The 17,010-nt window shown below is 38.4% G+C and overlaps 1 protein-coding gene across 1 annotated transcript; it reads right to left on the reverse strand.

Moving 5' to 3' along the window:
* Positions 1-561: 561 nt before the first annotated feature.
* Positions 562-3,340, reverse strand: LOC133722471 (uncharacterized). The gene is made up of 6 exons (XM_062149364.1): positions 2,924-3,340; positions 2,181-2,283; positions 1,578-1,633; positions 1,246-1,407; positions 967-1,080; positions 562-882 (listed from the first exon to the last, which is right to left on the reverse strand). Exons 1-6 carry the CDS (start codon positions 3,251-3,253, stop codon positions 715-717), a joined length of 933 nt encoding a protein of 310 aa, XP_062005348.1. The 5' UTR covers positions 3,254-3,340; the 3' UTR covers positions 562-714.
* Between the last annotated feature and the right edge of the window lie 13,670 nt (positions 3,341-17,010).

Raw genomic sequence — 17,010 nt, forward strand, 5'->3', positions numbered from 1 at the left:
ACATAGTCGTTGAGTTTACATCTGCCAGCACATGTCTATTTCAAATTTTGTTTTAGTTTTCTACAGGATCTCGATTGAGTTGGCCACCGAGCTAAGAAGCTTGGCAATGATGATTGGAATGGCATCAACAGGAAAGGCCTAAGATGCGTTTCAAGAATTCAAGCATTCCATTATTTCCCCTAACTATTGTTTATTCCAACTACCATAAGCCCATAACCTTCCAAGTTCCAACCATGTCATCGAAAAAAAAAAAAAACTTCCAACCACATTGTGGACATATGTTGAGACGATTTAAGAGTAAAATGAATCTTAGTCAAACATGTTTGACCAATATGATTATACTCAATGCATCTATCAATGTCATTTAGAATGATCAACTAGATGATGTCTCGTAAGAATCCTAAAAAATGTTGGGCGATTCCGGGGGATCAATGCCACAAAATTCACCCCTAGTGTTCCACACATTGTTTGGCTATCTTACTGATGTAATGTCTTCCAAATAGTGAAGCTACTTTTTACGTTGAATTAAAGGGAGTGCACAATCTGGAGTTCAAAATGGTAGATTGCAGACCCTTCAAACGAAACTTGGAATTGACTAGTAAACTTTAGCACATTTTGTATCATCTCATACAAATAACCTGACATAACTTTGATGGTACATACAGTATGAAAGAGGTACCATGCCAAAAATTTGACCAAACAGTACTCTTATCACTAGCACTTGACTACAGTAACCCCTAAGAACGGGTGGGAATCGTCATATGGCCCTTCTTCAAGTGACCCTTCATCATAAAAGCCCCTCAACTGCGGGTAATCTTTAAGTAGTTCCTTCTCAGTCAATGTATCATTTTCTTGTTGAGGAGTCCACAAGACCTCAACCGCCTGCACGAAGAAAATATACATACATTAAGCACATATCCAAAGGAGAAACTTACAACTTAGCTTTCAGAGCAATTCCATTCTTACCAGTATTTTGTTCGAGGGAATGGATCCAAGACTCTGTAATGCTTTCTTCAAGTCACCTGGGCCATTGATGCTAGGCAACTTAGGTGCTCCTTGAGCAGCCACCAAAATTGTAACCTGATAATAATTCAATTTTAATAAATGAACTAAGAGCTTGCATTCCTATATGCTAAAAGAATCCTAGAAGTAGCCAACTCAAATCAAAACACGGTTTCATCCTTGGGAATAAATGAAAACATCTATACAAGAATTAGAAAGATTGTCATATCATCTAAACCTTACCACTATATATTCCTTGTGGACTTCTTTTGGTGTCGGGCTTGTTGAACGCACTATAAAGTTGTTCACATTGGCAAGCGTCACTTCATCAAATTTAGCTGCTTCTTCCATAGAAAGTTGTTTGAAGCATTGCTCTGCATCTTCTGTCTCGGACTTTCGAGTAACCTATAAGCATTTAAGAAGTTATGATTGATGTCCTCAATATTTCTAATATCTAAATCTAGTAATGTTCTCTATTTTGGTCGCTCTCTATATCAATATTAGCCAGTATGAATCTAGTAATGTTTTCTGTTTTATAATATCAACATTAGCTCCCGCAGATAAATAGAACTTACAGATGAATAACTTGAGATGCAATAATCAAGATTGCGAAGCAAAGATGTTGATGCCCCTGAAACCAAAGGTATACAAAAATTGGATAAGAAAGAAGAAAAGTAAAAGTAACAAGACTGTAGCTAGTTCAAAATATCGGGTAAGGTCCTCCTGCAGAAAACTATTCCAAAAAGCTCAGTGCAAAATGTGCATCTCAATTTGTTGGAAAGCCATTAACCCGTAAATGTCTTTTTTGAAACATTTTCGTTCTTTCATCAGTCTCTAAAAGTCAAGCAACTGTTAAAGATAGGGAATAGTCTCTTTCACATAAATGTTCCACAGCATTGGAATTGGACATAATGAAGACACAAATTTCACCATCACAACAGATTCTATAAATCGCCTGATTAACTGTAATAACTAGCTGTAAATCTCATTTGAAAACAATATTCAGCACTCAAAAAATTTATGTAACATTTCAAGTTTTGAATCGAGTTGGGGTGCATAAACTGACCCCTAACCAAATACAAAAGAATTAAAGGAAAAAAAAAAAGGTATTCTAGATTTAATGGCTAACTAATAAAAATCAAATGAGCAGTGAATAACTGATCGATAAGACAGCTCACCTGTCAAAAGATGGCTCAAACCCGTAGACGTAGACATATCTGTAGTTTCAGTAAGTCGATTAAGATCCTTTTGAAGTGATCGCGCCTTGCCCACCAGACCAACCTTACAGAAGAATAATAGATTATAAACAGAACAACTTCTCCATTCAAATATCCCAAATAACAACAGAAGAGTCTTTACAGTGCATCACTGTCCAATTAACAACATCAACACGTCCACCCTTTTCTAAAAGTTACGCTTTGTCTTATTACAGCTTAAAATGTCAAACTCTAATGCACACGATCCCCTACACTTTTTCTTTCGACGTTAAAGCCTCTCAATTGATTTTACTACCTTCTACAGATCATATAACATGCATTATAGGGTAGTGGCTTCACATGCTTTCGTCCAATTCCAAAACACTCTTGCATAAAACCTCAAATAATCCTCAATGGTGTTTAACTTCTTGATCAATAAATCTAAACACACTCTCCAAATCCCAGACTTCTTCGATCCGATACATTTCTTTTTTAGTGTTACATCAGTTGCCTACCCTACCGAATTCTTGAAACAGAACAACTTCCGATAAGCAGACTGATCCACAAATCCACATCTAATTAATAGATTGGTGAATTCTAGTAAGCAAATTAAAGAATCCATGTCAAAATTTCTTTTCTACATTTCTATAGGATTGAGAAAACCTATCAAAATTTAACACTATTCAATTCATATATAAACAGAGAAGGCAAAGATCAAACTATACCTGAAGCTTGACGACGCTTGTTTTCCCAACACCAGCACAGCGGCAGATGACCGCCACACCAACCACAACCGCCATTAAAACCAAGAAGACGTAGAGTCCACCGTCCGACGAGGAAGACGACGACGACGGCGAGTGGTGCCACGACCAAGAGTCCGATGAACCCGAAGACCCCGACCACGATGAAGATGAAGAAGAAGAAGAATCTCCGCCGGAAGGGAACAGGCTTCCGCCGGACCGCCCACCCGTAGCGGCGGACGCAAAATTGGGGTCGGAAATCAATAGAAGAGCGAGCAATAAGGCGGCGACGGTGGCCGGATTTCTCAACGCCATGGTGGGAATTTGGGGATTTTTGAATTGGGAAGAAGGTGGTGGAGTATGCTATGGTTTTAAATACAAGGCTTTTATAGTGGAAATCAGGATTATTCCTAATCTAATCTAATCTAATTAGGCTTTAATCTAATCTGTCCAAAACTTACGCGCTAAGCGTTTGTCTTATGTACTCGTACATTTCATATACGCTTGTTATATACGACGCTAAAAACTCTTGGGGGCGGACCTTTTCTTTCGTCGTGGGACCCACAATCTAGATTTCTAGCTCCGGTCCGAGCAAAATGTCGTGTCTTATGGGTGGTGCGATTGGTAAATCGTTTATGTTATGGGTGAGCAAAATGCAAGAAATCTTTTATGTACGCTCGTAATATTTTAATCGTTGTATGGCGGAATACCCAATATACGGCATGTAATATCTTTTATTGGTTGAATCGTTGAACGTCTCATCTACGTTGAACGTTGCAATAAAAGTACTATCTTTTATTGGTTTTATTTTTTAAAAAAAATCAACTTTTGTTTAAAATTTTATATTTTATTGTGTTTGGTAAAATAAATAAAAAACAGCTTTAATTAAAAATTATAGGTCACTGGCGGTAGATTTTCGAAGCAGCTCAAAGGTTACTTTTAGAACTTGCTTTGGTTACTTTTAGAAGTTGCTTTGGATCAAACATGCTCTGAAGTTATTTGATGTAATGATAGTACTTTTAAAAGCATTGTATAGAAAACATGAAACTATTTTAATTCACAGTTGAACTGTCAATGAAAAGAGGAGCTAAGTCCCACCAAATCAAATCACTAGAAGTCACAACATAATTCGCCAATGCATCTGCAACTTGATTCCTTTCCCGAAAGATATGTGAATACCGGAATTGCATTTGAGAAATACGATATAAGCCAAATATCTAAAACTGATTTTCCATAATAATAAAAGGAAATAAAAGTACTAATCCATCACCTCTAAACAAGATTTAGAAAAAGGGGTAGAGAGAAAAAACCCATGCTAGAACAAGCTTACACTTCATAATCCATCATTAAATTGAGTACAAAGACCCAAATTGAACATTGCCACTAACCAGTCAATGTCAATGCCGTAATGACATTCAAATCAAGAACCCATTTCCCGACATCTAAAAACCCAAATCCCCTAGCTCGCTAGATTTCCTGGATCTCATTGTACCCAAAACCAGAATCACATCAGAAACACACACAGAGAAGGGGAGAGATTGATCACAAACAGAGAGAAAAGCTAGTAGTGTAGAGTAAAGCTCCGCTCCGAAGAGCATTATTAATGTCAGTAGTGATAGTTGTCATTATACGGCATTATTGGACCGACTCTCAGAAATCCTCGTCCACCTTGAACGCATAGTCCCCGCCACTTCCAGTAATGCTGTTCATTACCGAAGCTTTCTGGTACTCCCCGACCCGCTTGTCGAAGAAATTGGTCTTCCCCTGAAGACTAATCAGCTCCATCCAGTCAAATGGGTTCTGCACATCAGAAAGCTTCCCGCATCCCAATGCACCCAGCAGCCTATCAGCGACCGCGAACGTCTCGGAGCCGTCGATCCCATAGACCCTCTCTGATTGCAAAACTATTCCCCATAGACCCTGCGACTGTCTTTCCCACACCTTCCATTCCTAAAGCAGAGATCGAAAGCTTTCGATCCCATCAATACCTGTCAATAAAATTCAAGCTGAGCTGCAACAAATGAAAGAAAGAGATAAGCTACCGAAACATGGTTTCCATGAACAAAAGAGAACTGTTAATTTATTTTCTTAATTTGAAGGCAATGCTCTGTTTAATATACTGGGCCTTATGTGCAGGAAAGCAATCCAGATTTAGATACTTAAACTTGAAAATTCAAATGATATACCTTACCAATGATAACATGACCGCCATAGATCACAAAGCTTAAAATGTAAGTAAGCTGAAGAAGGAAGACGAACTTACAGAGAGAGAAAGCAAGCACTAATATTCAGCAATAATGAAAGTCTCGCTAATTATTACAACACCTTTTGGCTATTTATAGCAACTCAAAAACAGAAAAAGACAAACCCTAGCATGGGTATTTATTACAGCCTATAATCTTGCCAGCATGGCATAATCCTCATCTCTTATCAGAGAGTCAACATTCTCAAGACCTGATGATGACCAGCATGATATAGTTGACTCGTTAACACCTCCCCTCAATCTCAGCAGGGGCTAGCACACTGAGATTGGAACAATGTTCTTTGAAAAGAGGACTGTGAAGACCCTTGGTGAATACATCAGCAGTTTGTTGAGCAGTTGGCACATATTGTAACAGCAAGTCTTGTCTTTGCACTCTTTCTCTGACGAAATGGAAGTCATTGTCAAGATGCTTGATCCTAGAATGAAAGACAGGATTAGAGCAAAGTGCTAGAGCAGAGAGATTATCACATTTTAGCAGAGGTGGAGCAGGTATCTTAATACTCAAATCACAAAGAATATGTCTCATCCAGGAGATTTCTGCAGCAGTATTGGCAAGAGCTCTATACTCAGCCTCAGTGGAACTTCTTGACACAGAGCCTTGCTTTTTAGACTGCCATGAGACAGGACAATGTCCTAAAAACACAATGAACCCAGTTGTAGACCTTCTGTGATTAATCTCTCCTGCCCAATCTGCATCACAGTATGCATTAATGTATGGGACACTGTGTCCAAATCTGTAGAATAAGCCCTTGCTCAATGTACCTTGTAGATATCTCAAAATTCTCTTGACAGAAGCAAAGTGAACATCTGTAGGTGAAGACATGAACTGACAGACTGTATTCACAGCAAAAGCAATATCTGGTCTAGTGAAAGTAAGATATTGTAATGCACCTACAATACTTCTGTATAGAGTTGGATTGGATAAAGGAGTCCCTTCATTTTGAAGCAATTGATTATGAGGAAGACAAGGTGTAATGCAATCCCTGCATGACTCTAAACCAGCCTTGGCAATAAGATCTTTTGCATATTTTTCTTGTGAAAGGAGAACACCATTCTTCTTGTACTGAACTTCAATGCCTAAAAAATAGGATAAGAGACCAAGATCTTTCATATCAAAGACTTCACCAAGTTCATGAACCACAGTTGAAATACCAATTCTATCAGAACCTGTAATCACAATGTCATCCACATATAGGAGCAAGGCTATCATTCCATGATCAGTGCACTTAACAAAGAGACTTGGATCTGAGTGTGAATATTTGAAGCCCAAAGCAGGAAGAAAATTGGTAAATTTCTCATTCCATGCTCGAGGAGACTGTTTTAGGCCATACAAGGATTTTTTAAGAAGACACACATGGTTTGGATAGACAGAATCGACAAAGCCTTGTGGTTGATGCATGAACACTTCTTCTCTAAGATCACCATGAAGAAAGGCATTTTTAACATCAAGTTGCCTTAATTCCCAGTTATTCATAGCAGCAAGAGCAAGTATAATCCTCACAGTACTATGTCTAACAACTGGACTAAAAGTCTCCTCATAGTCAAGGCCTTTTTCTTGACTAAATCCTTGAGCCACTAATCTAGCTTTGAATCTAGATATACTTCCATCAGGATTTTTCTTGATTTTATAAATCCATTTGCTCCCAACAATGTTTTTCCCTTCAGGCAAAGGAACAAGAGTCCAGGTCCCTTGTCTTTTTAAAGCATCAATTTCTTCAATCATTGCAGTCTCCCACTCTGGTATACCAACAGCAGCTTTGAAATGCTTTGGTTCAATAGGATCATGAATGTCAAGTACAGAGAACTAAATCCACTAAAGAAGGCAAGGTCATCAAGTAGAGACTGTTGAACAACAGAAGAGTATGCACAAAACTCATGAAAGGACTTCTTCTTCACTATACCATTCTTGGCTCTAGTCATCATGGAATGATTATTATATGACTGATCTGGATCATTGATAAACTGCAGCTCTTGAGACAACATAAGTTCTTGTGAATTGTTCTCATTATCAGAAGAAGATAGAGAAGGCATAACTGTAACACCATTATCACCATTGCTCTGAGAAGAAGACTTAGAAACACCACCACTATCATCATTACCACTAGAAGTAGAATTAGTGGTACCGGTACCATCAGCAGTATGTACCCCCCCATCAGCCATAGCTGGAGAACCAGATAAAGGCTGAGAAGGGCTAGCAATAGGAAGCACAACTTGCAACTGAGCAGGTGTCAGGACAGGCATCAGGGGAGTGGGGGAAGGAGGAGACGAAGGAGAAGAAACAACAGGAGAAGACGAGACAGAAAAAGACTGAGAAGAAGAGGGGGAAGGGGAAGATAGTGGAGGAGAAGCATGGGGAATCTGAAAAGGGAAAAGAGACTCATCATGAACCACATGGCGACACATCCACAATTTGTTCTTGGCAATGCTATAACAAAAAACACCTTTAAAGCCCAATGCATAGCCTAAGAAAACACACTGAACAGTTCGAGGATCAAGTTTGTCATGGGAGTAGGGCCTGAGATAAGGGTAACAAGCAGAGCCAAAAATTTTGAGAGAAGACAAGTCTGGTGAAGAACCAAAGAGCTGAATATAAGGAGAAGACATGTGTAAAGATCGACAAGGCATGCGATTAATGAGATATGCAGAGTGAGCAATAGCATGAAACCAAAATGGTTTAGGAAGAGAAGCAGCTGCCATAAGAGTGATGCATGTTTCAACTAAGTGTCTATTCTTCCTCTCAGCAACACCGTTTTGCTGAGGAGTATGAGGGCAGGTAATGAAATGTAAAATGCCTTGTTGATCAAGAAATTTACGAAAAGCATTGCTATTAAACTCACCACCACCATCAGTTTGAAGGGATAAGATATGATGCTTGAATTGAGTAGAAACAAAGGTATAAAATTTGACAAAAGTAGCAAGAGTGTCAGATTTATTGATAAGTGGATAAAGCCACACAAATTTAGTACAATCATCAATGAAGGTTACATAGTATTTGAAACCCTCAAGAGACAAGCATGGAGCAGGTCCCCACAAATCAGAATGTACTTTTTGAAATGGAACAAGTGACTTAGACACAGACTCAGTAAATGGCAACCTATGCATTTTACCACTAAGACAAGAAGAACAGACATGAGAGGACTTATCATTGCTAAACTTAACCTGAGACAAAGACAACATTTTTGCAGCTACATCAGACGAAGGATGACCAAGTCTATGATGCCAGAGAGAGGACTTCACAGCACCACCAATATAGGCAGTATGAATGGTATGATGGAAGGGCAGACACTTTGGAGTTTTGAACAAGAAAAGTCCTTCCCCATTACTCTTTCCTTTGTACAGAAGTGTTTTTGATGCCTTGTCCTGCACATATATGTCAACATCATCCATAGTTATATAACAATGATTGTCTTTGCACAACTTGTTAAAGGAGAGAAGATTCACAGCAAGATTAGGGACATGCAGGACATTATTGAGATGAAAAGTGTGTGTATCAGGTGTGATTTTAGCTGAACCAATATGTTGAACATGCAAACCTTCCCCATTACCAATGGTGATAGTGTTGTTGGACTCAAAAGGCTGAGCAATGGACAGGTTTCGTAGGTCAGAAGTCATGTGGTGAGTAGCACCAGAATCACCAATCCAAACTTCAGTGTTGACATTGTTCTGAGAGTTTGAAGAACTGGCACCATTGTGATTGGCATGAGCAGTCATAGCAGTGAGAGAAGCAGGTGGTTCAGCTCCTTGATATGCATAGTTGCTTCTATGGTGACAGTCAAGAGCAACATGACCTTTGAGTCCACAGATTTGACACACCACAACAGACAATGATGGATGATCTGCAGGAATATTGCTTCTGTAGAAGCAGTTAATGGCAGTATGTCCCTTTTTGCTACAGATTTGGCACTCAGGTGAAGCTCCCACATTATTCCTGTACTCAACATTCTGAGTATTGGATGGATTTTGGAAGCACTTGCTTGCTATATGACCCTTCTTATGGCAGATATGGCATTCAGTGTTTTGATAGCAGTTGTTAGCACTATGCCCTCTTTTTCCACAGATTTGACATTCAACAGTATTGAAACTCCTATAGCTTGAACCACCTGATGAGTCACCTTGAGAGTGTTTGGCATTAGTGTTCCAGGAAGAATGCTTGGTGTCAGTGTTATTCCAAGTGCCTTTGCCCTTATCTCCATTATAATTGCCTGAGGAATTTCCCTTAAAATTGGAGTTTTTGGCAGTCATGGCAGACATAGAACTATGGGGCAACAATTGTGCTTCAACATCCCTCTCAGCAGCTAGGAGTTGTGCCCTGAAGTCTTTCAAAGATATGGGGGAATCTCTTGCCCTGATCACAGTCTTAATCATTGCATATTCATCAGGCAGACCATTCAGAGTGACAACAACGATATCTTCATCCACTATAGAGACTCCCACAGAACTAAGTTGATCTCTAGCATGTTTGATGCGCAAGAGATACTTATCAATAGTATCAGTTCCTTTCTTGATGGTCTGCAAGTCAGTCTTGAGTTGAATAATATTGGCCCTGGACACAGTAGAGAACCTCTCAAGAAGAGATTGCCATGCCTCATGAGAAGAACTAGCACCAACAATGATATCCATAATATCATCATCAAGAGTGGCCATCAACAAGCCAAGGAGAGCCCTATCAGTTTTCTTCCAATTTTTATAGGCAGTAGAGACCTCACTAGTAGCAACACCTTGATCAGTAAGAATAAAGCGAGGTGGAGAGACACAAGTCCCATCAAAGTAGTCAAACAAATCATTTCCTTCAAGAATAGACTGAAATTGGAAGCTCCACTTCACAAAGTTGTTATCATTCAAGCGAACAGTGATCATGCTTAGCATAGAGTTGATCTCAGATTGTGTCACAGTCATAGCTTCAAAGTTATCAAAGACAAGCACAAATTATAGAGGTTTTATAGATCAATTCTCACAGAGAATCCACAACAACACTATTATGTTATCAATCTATTATGTTATCACAAAGCGCACATCAATTTATGAGAAAATATGTCTTCGCACTTCACAGGCTATAGATCCAGATACTTCAAGCACATATGAACAGTAACAGTTCACAAATCCACAGTAACAACATGAAATTGTAGATCTAGAGTGAAATTGAGCTCACCGGTAGGAGCCATGAGTGATATGAAGCTTAGAGTGAAGATGATAAGCTCGATTCTCAAAGACAAAGCCAAAATCACAGATCTAGGGTTTTCGGTTACCTGATGAAGAACAGTGAAGCATAAATGCGGAAGCAAGAGGTAGACGAATACATCTACAGTAAGAAACTCATCCACAGGATCAAGAGCCAAAGCTCTGATACCATGATAACATGACCGCCATAGATCACAAAGCTTAAAATGTAAGTAAGCTGAAGAAGGAAGACGAACTTACAGAGAGAGAAAGCAAGCACTAATATTCAGCAATAATGAAAGTCTCGCTAATTATTACAACACCTTTTGGCTATTTATAGCAACTCAAAAACAGAAAAAGACAAACCCTAGCATGGGTATTTATTACAGCCTATAATCTTGCCAGCATGGCATAATCCTCATCTCTTATCAGAGAGTCAACATTCTCAAGACCTGATGATGACCAGCATGATATAGTTGACTCGTTAACAACCAAATCATTTTAGCTGTTTATCTCAATCCTATCTTTTCAAAAGTATTCAAAGTTCAAACATTACAATTCTTTCGAAGACAAATTTAGTAAAAAGATACTGGTTTTGCAAATCAAAAGTCAAGTAATAGATACTTTGTTCCAAATCTGCTATGACAGACTCGGTCACTTCCCATATGTATCAGTTTATCAGCAAACAATTTCAATGCTCTGTCTACTTTGACTAGAAATCCTTCAAAGACTTCTTCCTTGCTTTTCTCACACCCTCAGTCAAAACTAAAGAACTCAAATCACCACAAAAACAACATTTTGAGCATATTTAATTTCCATATATTACCGGCTCGAGGTAGACGATGCCGTGAACGCTGTCGCCCACGAGCTTCAAATTCCGGCGAACCTGAAAGTCGTTCGCCATTGCTTGCTCACTGAAATTTGAACGCAGAGAGAGGAAGACGAACAGAGTAAATGGAAGCTCCGAGACTCGGAGACTAAAACCTAAGGAGGATTGCGACGGTGATCGAAAGCTAGGGTTTGGAGAGAAAAAGAGAGAGAGAGAGAGAGAGAGAGAGAATGAAAAATGAAGGATGGAACGGAGTGAGCGAGCTATTTAGGCACAGGCAATTTTGGAGTGGCGGTCCTGATGCAGCCAAAAAGAGCTTAAAACTGGCGCGTGGAGGTCACGGTCCAATTATAATGGTCTAATATCTTTTCCTTTTTTAATCAAAACTACAGTTTACTTAAGGGACTGGTAACCTATAGATTTAAGGTGCCTAAGCTTAAATTTTTTTTTCCTTTGCTCCTTGAAGTTGTTGTACTAGTACTAGTTTTATATATAATGCTACTAATGGTTTCACATGCTAATAAACAGCTGTTTCACAAAAGTAATGGTTCCACATTATTCCCCACAACTACCACCCAAAAACTAAAACCAAGTAAATTTTAGTTTCTTTGAACAACAATAAAAGAAGAATCCAATTCTAGAGAAATTAGTACTCTTTGCTCCCTATTGATCACTAGTACACTACAAAGAAGTAAAAGACATGAGACTCAGATGACTTGAAAACTCAGTTGATGGGGGCATAGCAGGAAATGGGAAATGTGCATTGAAGAGCACAAGCACAGCCATCAAAGCTTTCCTAAAATGGAAACCCTAGACCCCCACCACTTTGGGAACATTTGACGATGGGACACTGCATTTTACAGTGTTGGGGCTCCACTGACTGGGAATATTATCAATGCCCTATGTGAATTTTATTTTTTTTATAGACCATTTCCCTTTTCTTTTTCAACCCATTTTCTATTTGCACACCCTTTGTGGTAAAATTTTGTTTAGTGGGATATGTTTGTTTGAGAGCGTTGGAAAAGGGGCATTGTGTACAAAATTAAATTAACCTAGCTAAAAAAGTTGACATGATTCATTCGTGGTCTCAATTCGATTGTTTTATCTCTCAAAAGTTTGAATCTCCTTAACACTATTAAATTGTTGATATTTGACTAAAATAAAAAATGAAAATCTTTGAATTAGTACTTTGTACTACTGTTACCAAAATTTCAATCAGCACTCGAAATACAGAGTAAAAAAAAATTTCATCGCAATCAAAGTTTTAAACCCTGTTCTCACCTATAGCAAGGCTTTCTAAGTCCCAATTGGTAATTATATTTAGGGCTTATTTGGGATTGCTTTTGAGAGGACTAGAAGTCTTTTTGAATTCATAAATGAAATTATGAATATAAAACAACTATAAAACAAATCAAATAAGACTTTATTTTATTTATTTATTTATTTACCAAAGCATAACATTATCAATTATTTTTAGAATAACACACACATACAAAAAACTATGTGTGTACATATAGTGGCCTCATTAGACCTTTTCCTGGTAAACCAAGTGGGAAAAACAAGAGAAGAGTACTACCCTGTTCCAATGGTCAGCTGCTGACCATGGAATTTTTGCTCACTCGCCGTCCGATTTCAATCGGACGGTTCACAGCTAAGTGATGAGAGAGGAGAAGAGAGTTGTAAACCGTCCGATTTCAATCGGACGGTGATTGAGCAAATGATCCCTGGTCAGCTGCTGACCAGGTGATCAGGACTGAGAGTACTACACTTCCTAAAATACATCAAACTACATGAAAATCATACATAAGTAACTCCATAAATCATGGAGGGCCTTCTTTCAAAGTTCAAACAATGAAAACAAACTTCACCATTTAGAACTGATTGAGCTACATTGTGTGCCCCAATATTGTCCGCCCCATGTTGGAATAGAACTTGCACCCCTATCGCTAGTCGCTACATGAACCAGCCTTTTCACCTCCTCAACCAAACCACCCCCAATGCCCAACATTCATTATTATCATTTACTAGATTAATTGCCTTCAAGCAATTACTTTCCGATATGTACAATTTTTTCGAGCAAAACGTTTCGTGCAAATTCGAAGTTATTTCTTTGGTACATACATGGCTTTGGTGAAAACTGCAAACATACATATAGCACATATATGCAATCACTCACAAATGTACATAAACACTGATTATAACATAGCTTGATACATGAACTGGTGTTTGGAGTTTAATATGATAATGACCTGAAGTCATTTGAACTCTTGAAGCAACAATCTTCTAAACTACTCTCAGGATCTTGGTTGTCTCTATGGGGCAAGACTCTTGTAACTCGGTGTAGAGAGAGTGCAGGGACTATGCCTTTTATATAGGAGCAGAAAACACAGTCCTCTTCCCATAAGAGTGATTGTGTTTCACTAGGGTGCTCCTTCTTTTGCATACATATCTATACTTATCTAATATATCAGATAAGCAAACGGTTTTCCATCTAATATCTTATCAGAAACATCTAAGATATCTTAACAAGAATTAGAGTCCTATGCAGTACCAATTGCTTCTCTGAATCCTCTAGTTGTTGTCCGAAGTAAATATGTGATAAGGTCCAATACATTCTTTCATTCTCCCACTCGAACCATCACAAATTTACATGACAAGAAAACTAGTATAAACTGAGCATAGCAATAATCTGGAGTGTGCACAAGGTACTACATAGTCTCACCAACCATTTCAAGACTCTGTCAATATATTGCTGCAACATTGAGCTAAAGAACAACAAATAACTAACAAGTTAATTGAATTCCAGAACTACAACGCAACAGCAAAATAATACATGAATCACCAACAAGATATGATCTATATGTTTAATTGAGCTCCTGCATGAATCTGACATCTATGCTCAAAGTAAACTGTCCTTTCTTTATGATCTTGTATATATCAACAAAATCCATGAAAACATAGATTCCACCATAAATCCACCTGATATGTTTTCTGTTCATGAGTATGATCAAATAATGTAGCCATACATTTAAGCAAAAACCATTCATACTCATAAGAATAACAGCTGTTAAAACAAGCATCTATAGCTCAAAATAAAATAATGCTGCAGCAAAATAGAAAACCATGGTATTAACTGAAAATTTCCATAGGGAAAAACTTTATTACACAATGAAATCATTGTCTCAATGTCATACAAAAGAAGCATTAAAAGAATCAGAAAACTTAGAACAACTCCCACTGTTTTCAGCAATCTAAACTAGGTAAGACACCAATTTCTGCAGTATGCTTTTGGAAAGCTGCAACTGAGAGTGCCTTGGTGAATGGATCAGCTAATTGTGACAAGGTGTCAATATTAGCAACAGAAATCTCACCATGTTTCACTCTCTCCCTCACACTATAGTACTTCAAATCTATATGCTTAGAGTTTGAAGATCTTTTGTTGTTCTTGGTAAAGAACACTGCTGCTGTGTTGTCACAGAATATCTTCAAGGGTCTGCTAATAATGGTGTCAACTAGTTTGGTTTGGCTAATAAAATTCTTCAGCCATAGCCCTTCACAAGTTCCTTCATAAACAGCAAGAAATTATGCTTGCATTGTACAAGTAGCCGTGAGAGTTTGCTTTACACTTCTCCAAGCAATTGCTCCACCAGCCAACATATACACATAACCAGAAGTCGATTTTCCTGATGCTGGATAACCCCCTGCAAAATCAGAGTCAGTATAGCCAACAACTTCCAGTTCCTTCACTCTTCTATATACAAGCATGTGATGCTTAGTTCTCTGCAAATATCTAAGCACCTTTTTGCCTGCAATCCAATGTTTGTAACCTGGATCTGATTGGAACCTTGCTAAAACTCCCACTGCAAATGCCAAGTCTGGCCTTGTACACACTTGAGCGTACATTAAACTTCCTACCAATCGAGCATATGGTCTGTTCTTCATTTCTTCCCTTTCCAAATCATTGCTTGGACACTGTGACTTGCTCAATTTATCTCCCTTAGAAATTGGTGCTTCACCATTTGAACATTGCTGCATATCAAATCTCTTCAACACCTTTGATATATAACTTTGTTGTGAAAGCCCCAATAGATTTCTACTTCTGTCTCTCTTGATCTCAATGCCAAGAACATATGCAGCCTCACCTAAATCCTTCATATCAAAGTGTTTTGATAGAAAGACTTTAGTTTCTGATAGCAGATTAGTATCATTGCTAGCAAGCAAGATATCATCCACGTAAAGTATCAGAAAAATGAAATTTCTGCCCTTTCTCTTCATGTAAACACATTCGTCTACCAGATTCTCAGTAAATCCATGTGAACTCACTACTGCATCGAATTTCAAATACCATTGTCTCGACGCTTGTTTTAATCCATAAATGGATTTGCATAACTTGCACACCATGTTTTCTGTGCCAGCTTTAGAAAACCCTTCAGGTTGCCTCATATAGATTTCCTCTTCTAAATCACCATTTAGAAAAGCGGTCTTTACATCCATTTGATGTAATTCCATGTCATAGTGAGCAACTAAAGCCATTATCACCCTAAATGCATCTTTGGTGGACACAGGAGAAAAGGTTTCAGTAAAATCAACTCCTTCTTGCTGCGTAAAACCCTTAGCCACTAACCTGGCTTTATACCTTTCTACACTCCCATCTGCACATCTTTTAGTCTTGAATACCCACTTACATCCTATTTCTCTATGGCCCTTCACTGGCTCCACAAGTTTCCAGACTTTATTAACTTTCATCGAGTCCATTTCTGCCTGCATTGCTTCTATCCACTTTTCTGCATTTTCTGATTCCATAGCTTGCTTGTAAGTCAAAGGATCATTGTCTTCAACAACTTCATCTTCAACTTCTTGTAAATAAACATGATAATCTGCTGGAATAGCAGACTTTCTCTCCCTTTGTGATCTCCTCAAAACTTGTTCAGGTTGTGCAAGTTGTGCAGGTTCTACATTTTCAGTCACATTTTCAACTTGTTCAATGGGAATGTATGGCTCTGGAGCTACTGGAACTATTGGTTCAGCTAAGGTCTCAGTTGCTAAATAATTCGGCAACTGTAGGGGTTCAAGAGACACAACATTAGAGTTTTCTGGTGAATCTTCTTCTGGTATTTCTTGAAATTCAAGCTCCAGATCTTCAAAATCATGTAAATAATTCATCTCTTCGACAAAAACAGCTTTTGAAGTCTCCATAATTCTAGTACTGTGATTTGGGCAGTAAAATTTAAAGCCCTTAGATTTATCAGGGTAGCCTATGAAATAAGCACTCACAGTCTTAGAGTCGAGTTTTGACTCTTGAGAATTATATAATCTAGCTTCAGCCTTGCAACCCCATACATGTGTGTGCTGCAAACTTGGTTTTCTTTTATTCCACTGTTCAAAAGGTGTGTTGATTACAGACTTGCTAGGAGTTCGATTTGTGAGGTAATTAGCAGTTTTAAGTGCTTCTCCCCACAAAAATCTTGGAAGACCTGAAGTGCACATCATGCTTCTAATTATGTTCAGCAATGTTCTATTCTTCCTCTCTGCAACCCCGTTTTGCTCAGGGGTCCAAGGTGTAGTGTACTGTGCAACAATACCATGCTCTTGCAAGTATAATGCAAAAGCACCCTTGTTCTGTCCAGCTTCAGTAAACCTACCATAGTATTCTCCCCCCCCTATCTGATCTCACCACCTTAATCTTCTTATCTAATTGCTTTTCAGCCTCTGCTCTGAAGATTTTAAACATGTCAAGTGCTTGTGATTTCTCCGATATCAAGTATACATAGCAATACCTTGAGAAGTCATCGATAAAAGTGATAAAATATTTGTTTCCACATA

This window comes from Rosa rugosa, chromosome 7 (assembly GCF_958449725.1).
Source record: "Rosa rugosa chromosome 7, drRosRugo1.1, whole genome shotgun sequence".
In the NCBI taxonomy this organism is placed as follows: domain Eukaryota; kingdom Viridiplantae; phylum Streptophyta; class Magnoliopsida; order Rosales; family Rosaceae; genus Rosa; species Rosa rugosa.

Coding starts and splice junctions, on each gene's coding strand:
- LOC133722471 (XM_062149364.1), bottom strand. CDS start 3,253: ATGGCGTTGAGAAATCCGGCCACCGTCGCCGCCTTATTGCTCGCTCTT. Junction 1,408..1,577: donor GCATCTCAAGTTATTCATCT/GTAAGTTCTATT, acceptor AAATGCTTATAG/GTTACTCGAAAGTCCGAGAC. Junction 1,081..1,245: donor TCCACAAGGAATATATAGTG/GTAAGGTTTAGA, acceptor AATTATTATCAG/GTTACAATTTTGGTGGCTGC.